Source organism: Schistocerca serialis, chromosome 9 (assembly GCF_023864345.2).
Source record: "Schistocerca serialis cubense isolate TAMUIC-IGC-003099 chromosome 9, iqSchSeri2.2, whole genome shotgun sequence".
Lineage (NCBI taxonomy): Eukaryota > Metazoa > Arthropoda > Insecta > Orthoptera > Acrididae > Schistocerca > Schistocerca serialis.
The window spans coordinates 59,595,805-59,609,928 of record NC_064646.1 but is presented as its reverse complement, the minus strand read 5'-3'; the positions used below and the strand labels follow the sequence as shown (position 1 = coordinate 59,609,928).

Sequence of the window (14,124 nt, the reverse complement as noted above, 5' to 3'; positions counted from 1 at the left end):
TACAGTCAAATTTATAGTTTTTTTCTTATTCTGGTACGGATTTTGCGATTTTAGGCATCTTCAGAAGGAAACGTTCACTTTAAAAATATATGGCTTGCGATGTATTTGTATGAGGTTAATGAAATTTTAATACATTGTAGCCAAATATATTGTTAATGTAAATCTCAAGTTACAACATTTTCCGATCACCCAAAAAACCACGATAGTGCAAAATAAATCAATAATCAAAAACTTTGTCATATCGTGGAAATTTCAATAAACAATAGAAAATTCTTACTCATTATCTGTGTTACTTCAAAATAAGATCAAATAAGATCAAAATACAGGTATAGTAGTGGAATAAACCAAGTTTAAAGGGCAATGTGCCTTCCATTTATTTTCTATTGTAAATGAGTGGTGAGTCATGAAAAAGAGCTAATTCATTTCAGGGAGTGAGCAGTTCTGATCCGATCTCTGAAAAGAACAGTTTTGCCCATCTTTAATGTGCAGTTGACGGACTTTGAGCGAGGGCGTATAGTGGGCATGCGGGAGGCCGGGTGGACGTACCGCCGAATTGCTCAACACGTGGGGCGTGAGGTCTCCACAGTACATCGATGTTGTCGCCAGTGGTCGGCGGAAGGTGCACGTGCCCGTCGACCTGGGACCGGACCGCAGCGACGCACGGATGCACGCCAAGACCGTAGGATCCTACGCAGTGCCGTAGGGGACCGCACCGCCAGTTCCCAGCAAATTAGGGATACTGTTGCTCCTGGGGTATCGGCGAGGACCATTCGCAACCGTCTCCATGAAGCTGGGCTACGGTCCCGCACACCGTTAGGCCGTCTTCCGCTCACGCCCCAACATCGTGCAGCCCGCCTCCAGTGGTGTCGCGACAGGCGTGAATGGAGGGACGAATGGAGACGTGTCGTCTTCAGCAATGAGAGTCGCTTCTACCTTGGTGCCAATGATGGTAGTATGCATGTTTGGCGCCGTGCAGGTGAGCGCCACAATCAGGACTGCATACGACCGAGGCACACAGGGCCAACACCCGGCATCATGGTGTGGGGAGCGATCTCCTACACTGGCCGTACACCACTGGTGATCGTCGAGGGGACACTGAATAGTGCACGGTACATCCAAACCGTCATCGAACCCATCGTTCTACCATTCCTAGACCGGCAAGGGAACTTGCTGTTCCAACAGGACAATGCACGTCCGCATGTATCCCGTGCCACCCAACGTGCTCTAGAAGGTGTAAGTCAACTACCCTGGCCAGCAAGATCTCCGGATCTGTCCCCCATTGAGCATGTTTGGGACTGGATGAAGCGTCGTCTCACGCGGTCTGCACGTCCAGCACGAACGCTGGTCCAACTGAGGCGCCAGGTAGAAATGGCATGGCAAGCCGTTCCACAGGACTACATCCAGCATCTCTACGATCGTCTCCATGGGAGAATAGCAGCCTGCATTGCTGCGAAAGGTGGATATACACTGTACTAGTGCCGACATTGTGCAAGCTCTGTTGCCTGTGTCTATGTGCCTGTGGTTCTGTCAGTGTGATCATGTGATGCATCTGACCCCAGGAATGTGTCAATAAAGTTTCCCCTTCCTGGGACAATGAATTCACGGTGTTCTTATTTCAATTTCCAGGAGTGTAATTACAGAATATGGCGCCTTGCTAGGTCGTAGCAAATGACGTAGCTGAAGGGTATGCTAAACTGTCGTCTCTGCAAGTGAGAGCGTATGTAGACAGTGAACCATCGCTAGCAAAGTCGGCTGTACAACTGGGGTGAGTGCTATGGAGTCTCTCTAGACCTGCCGTGTGGCGGCGCTCGGTCTGCAATCACTGATAGTGGCGACACGCGGGTCCGACATATAATAACGGACCGCGGCCGATTTAAACGTTACCACCTAGCATGTGTGGTGTCTGGCGGTGACACCACATTGGTAACGAAGGCAAGCAGCGGTAGACCTGGAGTGAATGACGACACTGCCGATAACTTGCAAACAGCATTTCGACGCAGCCCGCGCATATCGACAGGCCTGCCTCAGAGCGCTGCGGTGGAGACTTTACGCAAACAGCCTCATTTCCATGCGTATAAAGTGTTACACCAGCGAGACTTGAAGACAGATGACAGGCCCAGACGTCTTTCCTTTGCTGGGAACAAGCTGGAACGAATCGATACAGACAGTGATTTCTTTAATAAACTGTTTTTCTGATGAAGAAACTTTTCGTATCTCTGGGGAAGTAAACAGGCATAGTGCACTGATCTGGGAGTCGGAGAACCCACATTTGTGGTAGCAGATAAGGGACAGCACGAAAATGAACGTGTGGTTTGGCTTAAGGGACAACACAATTACTAGGCCGTTCTCTTCCAATAAGTCTACCATTATCGCAGTGGTTTACCTGCCTACGCTGTAACTTTACATTGCGGTTATGATAACTGCAACTGTGGGTAGTGGTTCAAGTGGATGCTCTACCACTACACTGGGGGGGGGGGGGGAGGGGGGTATTTGTTTCTCCAGATCTTGACTGAAACCTTTCCGAACAGGTGGATCAGCAGATATGATCTAAAACCACGGTCACTACCTCTTTTTAGTGGAATTTCGTTAAGGATAGAACGTTTAGTTCGCTATTGTCATATGTGTAAACCCATACAGCACAAATAAAGGATCCTGCAGAGGTGGTGCCGGCATGGCATGGAGAGAACGTGAGGATCACGTAGACGTTCTAAGGGCAACGAACTGAACACCTGTGGAAATGTGTCCATAAAAAATGCTATATGTTTTAAGCTACCATTTGCACCATACCGCAAAGCTGTCTCTAGTATAGCTGGTTAGAAATAGATTTTTGTAATTGGTGAAAGTTTTGCTCACACTGCATAACAACTTACTGAGATAGAATCCAGATGACGTTTTTTGTGAAAATATGATGGTGATGTGATGGACATTAAAACATAGTGTGATTGATGTCATGGTGGCTTGCGGTAACTGTGAGTGTGGGCTCGGGCGTGGGGTAGAGGGGATGTTGGGGGGTTGAAGAGTGAGGTATTTCTTTGTGGGGAGGAGCTCATAAAGTGGAAGCAGGGGTACCGGTTGGACAAGGGACATGTGTGTTGGAGTACTTGTTTGAGGTGGAATGGATAGAGTAGATTGTGCTTGGACGGAGAGTTAGATCTTGGGAATAAGCTCACTATCTGGGAGTTGATGGCGACTGAAATTCTTTAGGGAAAAGATAGGGAGTGCATAGGGATGAAAGGAAGGTGGGGTATGCATAGGGATGAAAGGAAGGTGGGGTATGTTGATAAATACGCGAGAGCTGGACTGTTCCTTTACTGAAACAAGTGCAAGAGTAGCGCAGATAGGAAACATTAGAATTCCTGCGTGCGTGTACAGATTACTTGGTCAAACGGACAATTCCTTGATACCTCTTGATGTTTGCTATTAACCAATCTCTTGTTTTAGTCGACCCTTTATTTTTTTTCTCCCCATTTCGTGTCAGAACCACATCAGTTACGTGATCTACTCATCTGATCATCAGCATTATTCTTTTAGTACCACATAGCATAAGATTCCATTCTCTTCTTGTCAGAACTGTTTATCAACCACCTTTCACTTCCACACAAGTTTACACTCAAGACAAATACCTTCAGAAAGGAATTGTGTTTTCTTGACGTAGTCAGGTTGGATATAAGCAACCTATGAATGTTAAGTTATGGATTCTTATGAATAATCCTTCATTATCCAATCATCATCATCATCATCATCATTTAAGATTGATTATGCCTTTCAGCGTTCAGTCTGGAGCATAGCCCCCCTTATAAAATTCCTCCATGATCCTCTATTCAGTGCTAACATTGGTGCTTCTTCTGATGTTAAACCTATTACTTCAAAATCATTCTTAACCGAATCCAGGTACCTTCTCCTTGGTCTGCCCCCACTCCTCCTACCCTCTACTGCTGAACCCATGAGTCTCTTGGGTAACCTTGCTTCTCCCATGCGTGTAACATGACCCCACCATCTAAGCCTGTTCGCCCTGACTGCTACATCTATAGAGTTCATTCCCAGTTTTTCTTTGATTTCCTCATTGTGGACACCCTCCTGCCATTGTTCCCATCTACTAGTACCTGCAATCATCCTAGCTACTTTCATATCCGTAACCTCAACCTTATTGATAAGGTAACCTGAATCCACCCAGCTTTCGCTCCCATACAACAAAGTTGGTCGAAAGGTTGAACGGTGCACAGATAACTTAGTGTTGGTACTGACTTCCTTCTTGCAGAAGAGAGTAGATCGTAGCTGAGCGCTCACTTGATTAGCCTTGCTACACCTCGCTTCCAGTTCTTTCACTATGTTGCCATCCTGTGAGAATATGCATCCTAAGTACTTGAAACCGTCCACCTGTTCTAACTTTGTTCCTCCTATTTGGCACTCAATCCGTTTATATTTCTTTCCCACTGACATTACTTTCGTTTTGGAGATGCTAATCTTCATACCATAGTCCTTACATTTCTGATCTAGCTCTGAAATATTACTCTGCGAACTTTCAATCGAATCTGCCATCACAACTAAGTCATCCGCATATGCAAGACTGCTTATTTTGTGTTCACATATCTTAATCTCACCCAGCCAGTCTATTGTTTTCAACATATGATCCATAAATAATATGAACAACAGTGGAGACAGGTTGCAGCCTTGTCTTACCCCTGAAACTACTCTGAACCATGAACTCAGTTTACCGTCAACTCTAACTGCTGCCTGACCATCCATGTAAAGACCTTTAATTGCTTGCAAAAGTTTGCCTCCTATTCCATAATCTCGTAGAACAGACAATAACTTCCTCCTAGGAACCCGGTCATATGCCTTTTCTAGATCTATAAAGCATGGATACAATTCCCTGTTCCACTCATAACACTTCTCCATTATTTGTCGTAAGCTAAAGATCTGGTCCTGACAACCTCTAAGAGGCCTAAACCCACACTGATTTTCATCCAATTGCTCCTCAACTAATACTCGCACTTTCCTTTCAACAATACCTGAGAAGATTTTACCCACAACGCTGATTAAAGAGATACCTCTATAGTTGTTACAATCTTTTCTGTTTCCATGTTTAAAGATTGGTGTGATTACTGCTTTTGTCCAGTCTGATGGAACCTGTCCCGACTCCCAGGCCATTTCAATTATCCTGTGTAGCCATTTAAGACCTGACATTCCACTGTATTTGATGAGTTCCGACTTAATTTCATCCACCCCAGCCGCTTTATTGCACTGCAATCTATTGACCATTTTCTCCACTTCCTCAAACGTGATCCTATTTCCATCATCATTCCTATCCCATTCTACCTCGAAATCTGAAATATCGCAAAAATTATTTATAATCATAGGTAACTAGTTTTGGCTCAACATCTGAAGAGTGTTAGCTATTTTAGCCGAAACTAGTTTTCAGTTCTTACAAATAATTTTTGAGATCTTGACTAAGAAAGGATTTCCAGTGACTGTTTTAGCCAAAACTAGTGTCTAACTATTATAAATAATGTTTGCGATCTTGACTAATAAAGGACTCAGGTTAGCCTCCATTCAGAGGCTGTTGCACGAAGCGACCGTTATTTTTGATTTGTGAATAATAGATTTCAGCTGACAGTCGTCCTTTGGAATTTTTATTGGCAGATCTAAATTTCCGCTAGAAACTAGCCATTCTCAATGCACTATCATTTTTAGTCAATGCATGTAATGTCTGTTGGTCGGGCTTTGTCCACAGTTCATTGAATTCAATTAACTGTGGACAAAGCCTGACCAACAGGATCTAGATCTGCCAATAAAAATTCCAAAGAACGACTGATAGCTGAAATCTATTATTTACAAATAATAAAGGGCTATTTATAAGAACAGAATAACATTTCATTATATTTGTATTTGCTGTTAACCGCATAGCCGCCATCAATACAAGAATGATACATATTGAATATTTAAAAACATCTCGGCTGAAGATAACAGCAAACCATGGCAACTCAATATGATTCCCAGCAGTGGTTTATCCTCGTTATCCGTATACAGCATTTTCTTATTTTTCTCTATTACTGTCGGAAGCGATCACGGATGTGGAATAAAGTAGTCTCTTCAAACGGCTGACTCTAACAGAAGTTCAACAACCACAACGTTATTCATTAAAATGTTCAAAGTCAAGCTTTACAAACATTCGCAAACCTTGGCATTCTTTCAGTCTTTGACAACACTGAACTGCGGAGCCACTATTTATCTCCGTCTCACTAGATCTTATTTACAGCAGCACTTACAATCAACGTCATCAAACTTGCGTAGTATACGAGGTGTGTCAGGAACGTTAAGTACCGGTTCGCCCTGCCACCACCGCAGCACTGGTGTCGCAGTTTCGCACGTTCTCACACATCTCTCTGGTTCATTGTCTTTCTACTGACGCCATAACAACTGGACAGTATTCTGTATTCCATAGTTAGTGATCGTTCAAAATGTTTAAGACAATGTCTGAGCCGCCGATTGTGAAATGCGTTCTGTAAAATGATTTTTGAATGCAAAGTATGTTAAGCCAGCTGAAATTGATGGTCAAATTGTAGAGATTTATTGTGAGACTGTAATGACTGATGGAATGGCGAGAAAGTGACGAGTCAGTTCAATGATCGACGAAATAACGTTCATGAGGAAGCAGAGAGTGGGCACATATCTGTTGTCAGTGACGATTTGCTTAAGACAGCCACAGTGCTTGCCGAATACTGTGGGCGGTAGATGTGTAGACATGGGGAAAGTGGTAGTGTTGGGGGTTGAGGGCAGGCGCTGTAGGGGAAATACCGAGTACTGGAGGGGTAGTGCCATCCTAAACTGAAGCCTAAACTCTCATTTTTTGTAAATATTAAGCGGGGCCCCTTCTCACCGAGACTTGCACAGTGACCATTCAAAAAGATCTGTCTCCTCTTCATTGCTTACTATCTAAAAACAAAAATGCAGCTATTTATTTTGCCTGGTTTGTCAACTTTCAGAGAAGTGTCATGAGTGAGGAATTTTGAGTAAGGCCTACACACTTCTCTAGTTTCCATGTTAAAATTTGCTTCTTTTGCCAAAACTCATCAGAGTTTACGCAGTCTCACCTCAATAACATGTTGTGCAGATGTAACTGCGAGAGACTTCTGAAACAGTGATTTATTAAGTTAATTTCGTGGGGATCTGAGGAAAAGTAAGGTCAGCATCTTATGAAAAAGTACAGCCTCAACACGAAAAAAAATTGTAAGGACTTCACTTATGTTGTTCCAAAACCCACAGCATATCTCGTTTCACCAGCTATTGATGGCGCTTAAAAATTACACTCTTTCATCGAAAAAGTGTGCAGTTAGTGTAATAAAACAGTAGATAATGAAGTTTTTTATCATAACCATTCGGCAAAATACTCTCTTTGTGTGCTACCATTTACCAAAATCTCATTTCGATATCTCAAACCGTTTACGAACTACGAGGAATGTTATGGATATTGTTTCGCATGAGATTGTCACAAATCGCTTAAATTTTCACAAACCGGGAACCCTTTGGGTTCCGAAAATGCTTACAGATGTCCACAAAACGAAGCGATTGGCCAGTTCTTTGGCATTTGTTCCCCAATACAGTGATGAGGAAGATGAATTCTTAGACAGAATTGTGACTGGTGATGACACTTGGGTTTGTCACGTCACTCCAGAATCAAAACAACAGTCCATGGAGTGGAGGCACTCACGAGCCCCCAAAAACAGAGATTCAAGACAACGTTATCAGCACAAAACATCGTGTGCACCGTGTTCTGCGAAAGACAGGGCATGCTGCTTGGTAAGTTCCTTCCCAAAGGGGAAGCCGTCAGCGCTGTATGATACCGTGAAATGTTAATAAAAGTCAAGGTGCTGTGTTGCTTCATGACAACGTATATCCCCATTCTGCTAGTTTCACTCAAAACAGTGTTTAACAATTCAGTTGGGAGCAGTACTGCCCCAATCTCGCACATTCTGCCTACCATTTGTTATTGGAACTTGAAGCTTTGACAGCGATGACGACGCAAATAAATCGTGTTCAGCAGTGGCTGTCTTCACTGTGCGACGTCTTTCCATGGAGACGGCATAGAAAAGTTAGTTTGTCGCTGTGAAAAATGTCTGAAAAGCTGAGGCAGCTACGTAGAAAGATAGTTTAAGAAATGCTTTTCCACGTAAAACTAAATTTCGATTTCGAAACATGCTTTTATGGAGGTTGTTTTCATAACGGTACTTACTCTACATCTACACCTACACCCATACTCCTCAAGCCACCTGATGGCGTGTGGCGGAGGGTACTTTGAGTACCTCTATCGGTTCTCCCTTCTCTTTCAGTCTCGTTCGTGGAAAGAAAGATTGTCGGTATGCCTCTGTGTGGGCTCTAATCTCTCTGATTTTATCCTCATGGTCTCTCGCGAGATATACGTAGGAGGGATCAATATACTGCTTGACTCCTCGGTGAAGGTATGTTCTCGAAACTTCAACAAAAGCCCGTACCGAGCTACTGAGCGTCTCTCCTGCAGAGTCTTCCACTGGAGTTCAAAAAAATGGTTCAAATGGATCTGAGCACTATGGGACTTAACATCTGTGGCCATCAGTCCCCTAGAACTTAGAACTACTTAAACCTAACTAACCTAAGGACTTCACACACATCCATGCCCGAGGCAGGATTCGAACCTGCGACCGTAGCAGTCCCACTGGAGTTTCTCTATCATCTCCGTAACGCTTTCGCGATTACTAAATGATCCTGTAACGAAGCGCGCTGCTCTCCGTTGGATCTTCTCTATCTCTTCTATAAACCATATCTGGTACGGATCCCACACTGGTTAGCAATATTCAAGCAGTGGGCGAACAAGTATACTGCAACCTACTTCCTTTGTTTTCGGACTGCATTTCCTTAGGATTCTTCCAATGAATCTCAGTGTGGCATCTGCTTTACCGACGATCAACTTTATATGATCATTCCATTTTAAATCACTCCTAATGCGTACTCCCATATAATTTATGGAATTAACTGCTTCCAGTTGCTTACCTGCTATATTGTAGATAAATGATAAAGGATCTTTCTTTCTATGTATACGCAGCACATTACACTTGTCTACATTGAGATTCAATTGCCATTCCCTGCCCCATGCGTCAATTCCTTGCAGATCCTCCAGCATTTCAGTACATATTTCCATCGTTACAACCTCTCGACATACCTCAGCATCATCCGCAAAAAGGCTCAGTGAACTTCCGATATTATCCACAAGGTCATTTATGTATATTGTGAATAGCAGTGGTCCTACGACACTCCCCTGCGGCACACCTGAAATCACTCTTACTTCGGAAGACTTCTCTCCATTGAGAATGACATGCTGCGTTCTGTTGTCTAGGAGCTCTTCAATCCAATCACACAATTGGTCTGATAATCCACATGCTCTTACTTTGTTCATCAAACGACTGTGGAGAACTGTATCGAACGCCTTGCAGAAGTCAAGAAACACGGCATCTACCTGGGAACTCGTGTCTATGGCCCTCTGAGTCTCGTGGACGAATAGCGCGAGCTGGGTTTCACACGATCGTCTTTTTCGAAAGCCATGCAACTCTCAGAATATGCGTAGTACATTTCACTCTCGGTCTTCCACAGCAACTTTTGTCCTCTGCAGCTCCCTCTGGTACCACCTAGCTGTTCTCTAGAGTCCATTCATCTTGTTCGTTCTTCTACTGTTTTCTGCGTATTTCTTTCCATTCAGATTCTGCAGAGAATTTTCTGTTTCCTTATCATCAACTTATATTTCAACATAAAAGGTAGTCGATTTTCTTCACTTCTTCTGTTTTGAGGCCACCAGTTTTTCCACAATTTCATCCAAGTCTCTCATCACTGAACTCTGAATTTTAATCCAACTTCAGAACTTTGCTTTATATATGCAGTTGCTCCTTTGAGATACAGGTTAGGCAGTGCTCTAAAGTACTGAATCCCTGCCTCACACCCTTTCCACTGTGGGAACTTTTCTCATTGTCTTATCAATCGATGTGGCGCAGTGGTAAGCCACTGCACTTGCTTTCAGGATAACACCGGTTCAAATCCTCATCTGGACATCCATATTCAGATTTTACATGATTTCCTTAAATCATTTAAGTCGAATCGCGTAAGTTCCTTTGAAAAAGCATGGTCGATTTCCTTCCTCCAGTTTCTCCAATGCAAAATTGTGCTCTGTCCCTTACGACCTGGCTGTCGACGGGTTGTTATGCACCGACTCCCTTCCTTTCTTCTGATGATATTTTATACTTTTTATTCCCTGGTTTACCCAGTATGAAAGACTTGTTCTGCTGCAGCATCAACATAACTTTTACAAAATATACAACTCGTATTTCCTAACTCTATGATAGAACAAATACAGTGATATAGCAGGAACACAATTTGGACACCTTCTACTGCATGCAGCAGTAGCAGCACTCTGGTTACAACATATAAGAGGACCCAAGTGACACATTATTATGGCGATCAAAAAGTAATTTTTGTTTAGTGTTGTCCTATACTTGAAACTGACACAGTTATGTCACAATATTTCTCAGCACAGTAACCAAGTTGCTCTAAACAATGGTCAGAACATTTTACCAATCATTAGTCCTCAGTGATAGAAATCTGCTCTTCGTCACAAGTGATTTGAGGACCTCTATGTCAGAGTCTTCATTGTTGAAAAATCTCTTGTCTCCTTAATCTACTTCATCAACAGCCTGGGTGTTGTCATCTGTGGTCGATGTCGGTAGTCTTCTTTCGCGATCAGCATCGCCCACATCTGTGATGGGTTGATCAAGTCTGTTTGGCCTTAGTCAGATTACTGTCGCCATTTCATCACTGCTGGACGAGACATTACATTTGACTCATACAATGTCAGAATTTCACAGAGAATCTGTATGTAAGTAAACGTTTTGCATTCAAGAATCATACAGTTCTGAGTACCTCAACTTTAGTACATATTCAGTCGCTGCTCCCTTTCATTCTTGTACTATAATGCACCTGCAGTTCGTGGCATAGGAGAACATGGTCTCCAATTTGAAATGTGAAATGGTCTTAGCATGGGACAACACGTGTATCTCACTTCTCAGAGTCCATACATACCATTACTGGCGTCACTGGCATTAATAGTTGGAGAAGCCAGTTCTATCCCATATTGCTGGTTGCATAGATGCACGGGTAAACTTGATTTATTTATGACCTTAACCTAATGTGAAACGTCCCCTTTTTGAACAATTGTACACGCCTGTGCTTAAACTGACACACAATATTTTTAGTGCAACGCAGTCTGACTTTCAATAATCCCTACAAAAAAAGTGGCCCTGACTAACATTAACCTATGCGTTTCACAAATCGCTTACCTCACAAAAATCTTGGTTACTCGAACTACTGCAATACAGCGAGCGCCACTACTGCCAGCTAAATAAAAGATTCAAACTACGGAACGCACTAACTACTGATAGGCATAGTTAGCAAATGAAAGATTTTGATAGAGAACAAACAATGTATTTACCTTAATAGTCATAATTGACATCCAGTCTTACAAATTTCAAAACTCCGCCATCTCTCTCCCCACATCCACCACTACCGGCGGCTCACCTCCAACTGCGCAACGCTACACGCTATTCACATCCAGCTGCCGCTGCCCAACACTACAATGGCAGACAACAATGCAAACTAGCCACAGACTGCACACAGCACAGCCAGTGATTTTCATACAGAGCGCTACGTAACGTTGCCAATAAGAAAACATAAACAGCCTACTTACAAATGCTATGCTAAATTGGGATCATAAATCAATTAGCGTAACAATAGGTTAAGGTCATAAATCAATCAGTCAAGTTTGAGCCTTAATGTATGCCACCCACAGTGTGGGATAGAACAGGCTTTGCCCTACAACTGACATTCATTTATTTTTCCAACTCACCCTTTGTGCCTTTGTGTTACATTTTTAAGTACATGATGTTTAGTTAGAAACAGTAGAAACAGGATGCACACAGGAGCTAGTTCCTGACAGTAATGAGACAGTCCCTCATTGCACACTGATTTTTAGATCTGAAGTGTCAAACTTGACCATAGAACGCTTCGTTAATTTTGTCAATGAACGTATCAGCTAAGTCAGTCACCAGGAGAGCATTTGCTCCACAAAAGTACTGCTTGATAAAACCACGTTGATTGTGGCGGTTCTGTGCTAGGCTGTTTAACTCAAGTCGCCTCGCTCCAGAACAGACTACAGCGCTGTGTGTGTGTGTGTGTTGGTGTCCACAGACGGAGAAACCCAGCCTGCCATCTCCGCCGCCTCCACCGCCCCCGCAGCTGCCAGTGCGGCCATATGATTCTGCAGAACAGACAGCTATACCAGAGCCACCACACCGGTTCTCGCTGCCGGCGTCAGATCACCACAAGAAGAGGCACTTCGTCAAGAGGGACACCGACAACGCCATCACCTCCTTCCTCTACCGGTAATAATGGCTAATGTAATAATTCAGGGCTTCTGTAACTCACCTGGATATCCATGAGTGCCACATTGCCGTGTCCAGGCTGGAGAGGTGCGGTGAAGAGGAGCGCCGGTACTGGATCGAATCTGCCCGGAGCACAGTCGGCCAACTCGCTTCAAAACCTGGACAGAATAGAAGAAATGATGCGCACTCCAACTTTAGTCCACGGATCTCTTGTGTAGTTTGCACTGGTGCATACTTGGCCAATGCTGCGACACCATTACAGTCTCAAGTCGATATGATACGCACCATAGCAGCTGACTAGAAACAGTGAATCCCGCAACGACACATTTTTCAGAAACTATTAGTTTGCCCTGTTTCATATACGAGGGTTGTCCAGAAAGTAAGTTCCAATCGGTCGCGAAATGGAAACCACTGGGAAAATCCGGTAAAGCTTTGCACAGATGTGTTGAGTAGTGTCTCTAGTATGCCCGTAGATCATGTCGCGTCGCTCTTTTCAGTTCTGAGTGAACAGTGAGCACGTAAAGATACGTAGGGAATAGCTTCCCCCGCCAAGTATGAGGGCCTGGTTAGAGATTTCACCTGTGTCATGCAACCCACATACCACAACTGTCGAGCAGCTCCTTCTTCAATTCTCTAAAACCCAATCCCTCCAAAACCCAAGTGAGTGCATTACATCTGAACTCGAGGCAGGCAAAGTACAGGCTCAGCGTTACTTGGGATGGGACACTACTAGAACACACAGATACTCCCACCTACCTTGGCGTCGTGCTGGACACAACATTGAGATACAAATATCATTGCGAAAAAACACGCAAAAAAGTAGAAGCACGAAATTCCCTAATAAAAAAGCTATCCAATAGCAAATGGGGTGCCAAACCTACCGTGGTTAGAACTTCAGCCCAAGCTTTGTGCTTCTCAACTGACGAATATGCCTGCCCGGTATGGTGCAGATCCTGCCACGCAAAAAAGATAGATATTAGCTTGAATGAAACATGCAGGATAGTGACAGGCTGCACGAAACCAACCCCCATAGAAAATCTTCACAGGGCCGCAGGTTTCACAAACCCTGACTCACGTAGGAAAGCTCATGAACATACCGAGCAGCTAAAACAAACCTCTGAAGCCCGTCACTCAATATTTGGCCTAGAGTGTGGCCCCAGCAGACTCAAATCCAGACGCCGTTTCCTAAGTTGCGCCTTAGAAGAGCCCCCCATCTACTATCCGCTAAGAGAGGACCCACCAAGCGGCGTCTCTGGTGATTGCAAAACCTGGAGAATGCTTAACCGCGTCAGAACTGGGGTGGCTCCTGTGAAATCTAATCTGATCAAATGGGACTTGTTGGACGAAAATGATGGCAAATGCGACTGCGGCCCTCGACAGGACATGGAACATCTCCTACAATGCCCTGCCTGCCCCCACAGATGCACCTTCGACGATCTATGGCTGGCTAAAGAAGAAGTATTGGATATTGCTCAATATTGGGCAAACAAGTAGTAGTTTCCGGACACGAAAAAGTAAAGTAAGTCTTCAAGCCGATTCTCGACCGCACAGTGCAGGAGCAATGAAGACGCTCCTGCAGCGTTTCCGATGAGAAGTGTTTGATCACCCACAATACAGTCCGTAATTGGTTCCCTGTGAGTCTCATCTCTGCTCACAAGAACCTATG

General features: G+C 43.9%; 1 protein-coding gene across 1 annotated transcript in view; it reads left to right on the top strand.

The window, feature by feature from the left end:
• The window catches only part of LOC126419367 (uncharacterized), a 189,763-nt gene that overhangs the window by 163,735 nt on the left and 11,904 nt on the right, over positions 1-14,124 (top strand). Inside the window, exon 5 of the mRNA XM_050086554.1 lies at positions 12,265-12,458. Within this exon, the coding sequence (XP_049942511.1) occupies positions 12,265-12,458 (194 nt within the window). The remainder of the gene's footprint in view (positions 1-12,264; positions 12,459-14,124) is intronic.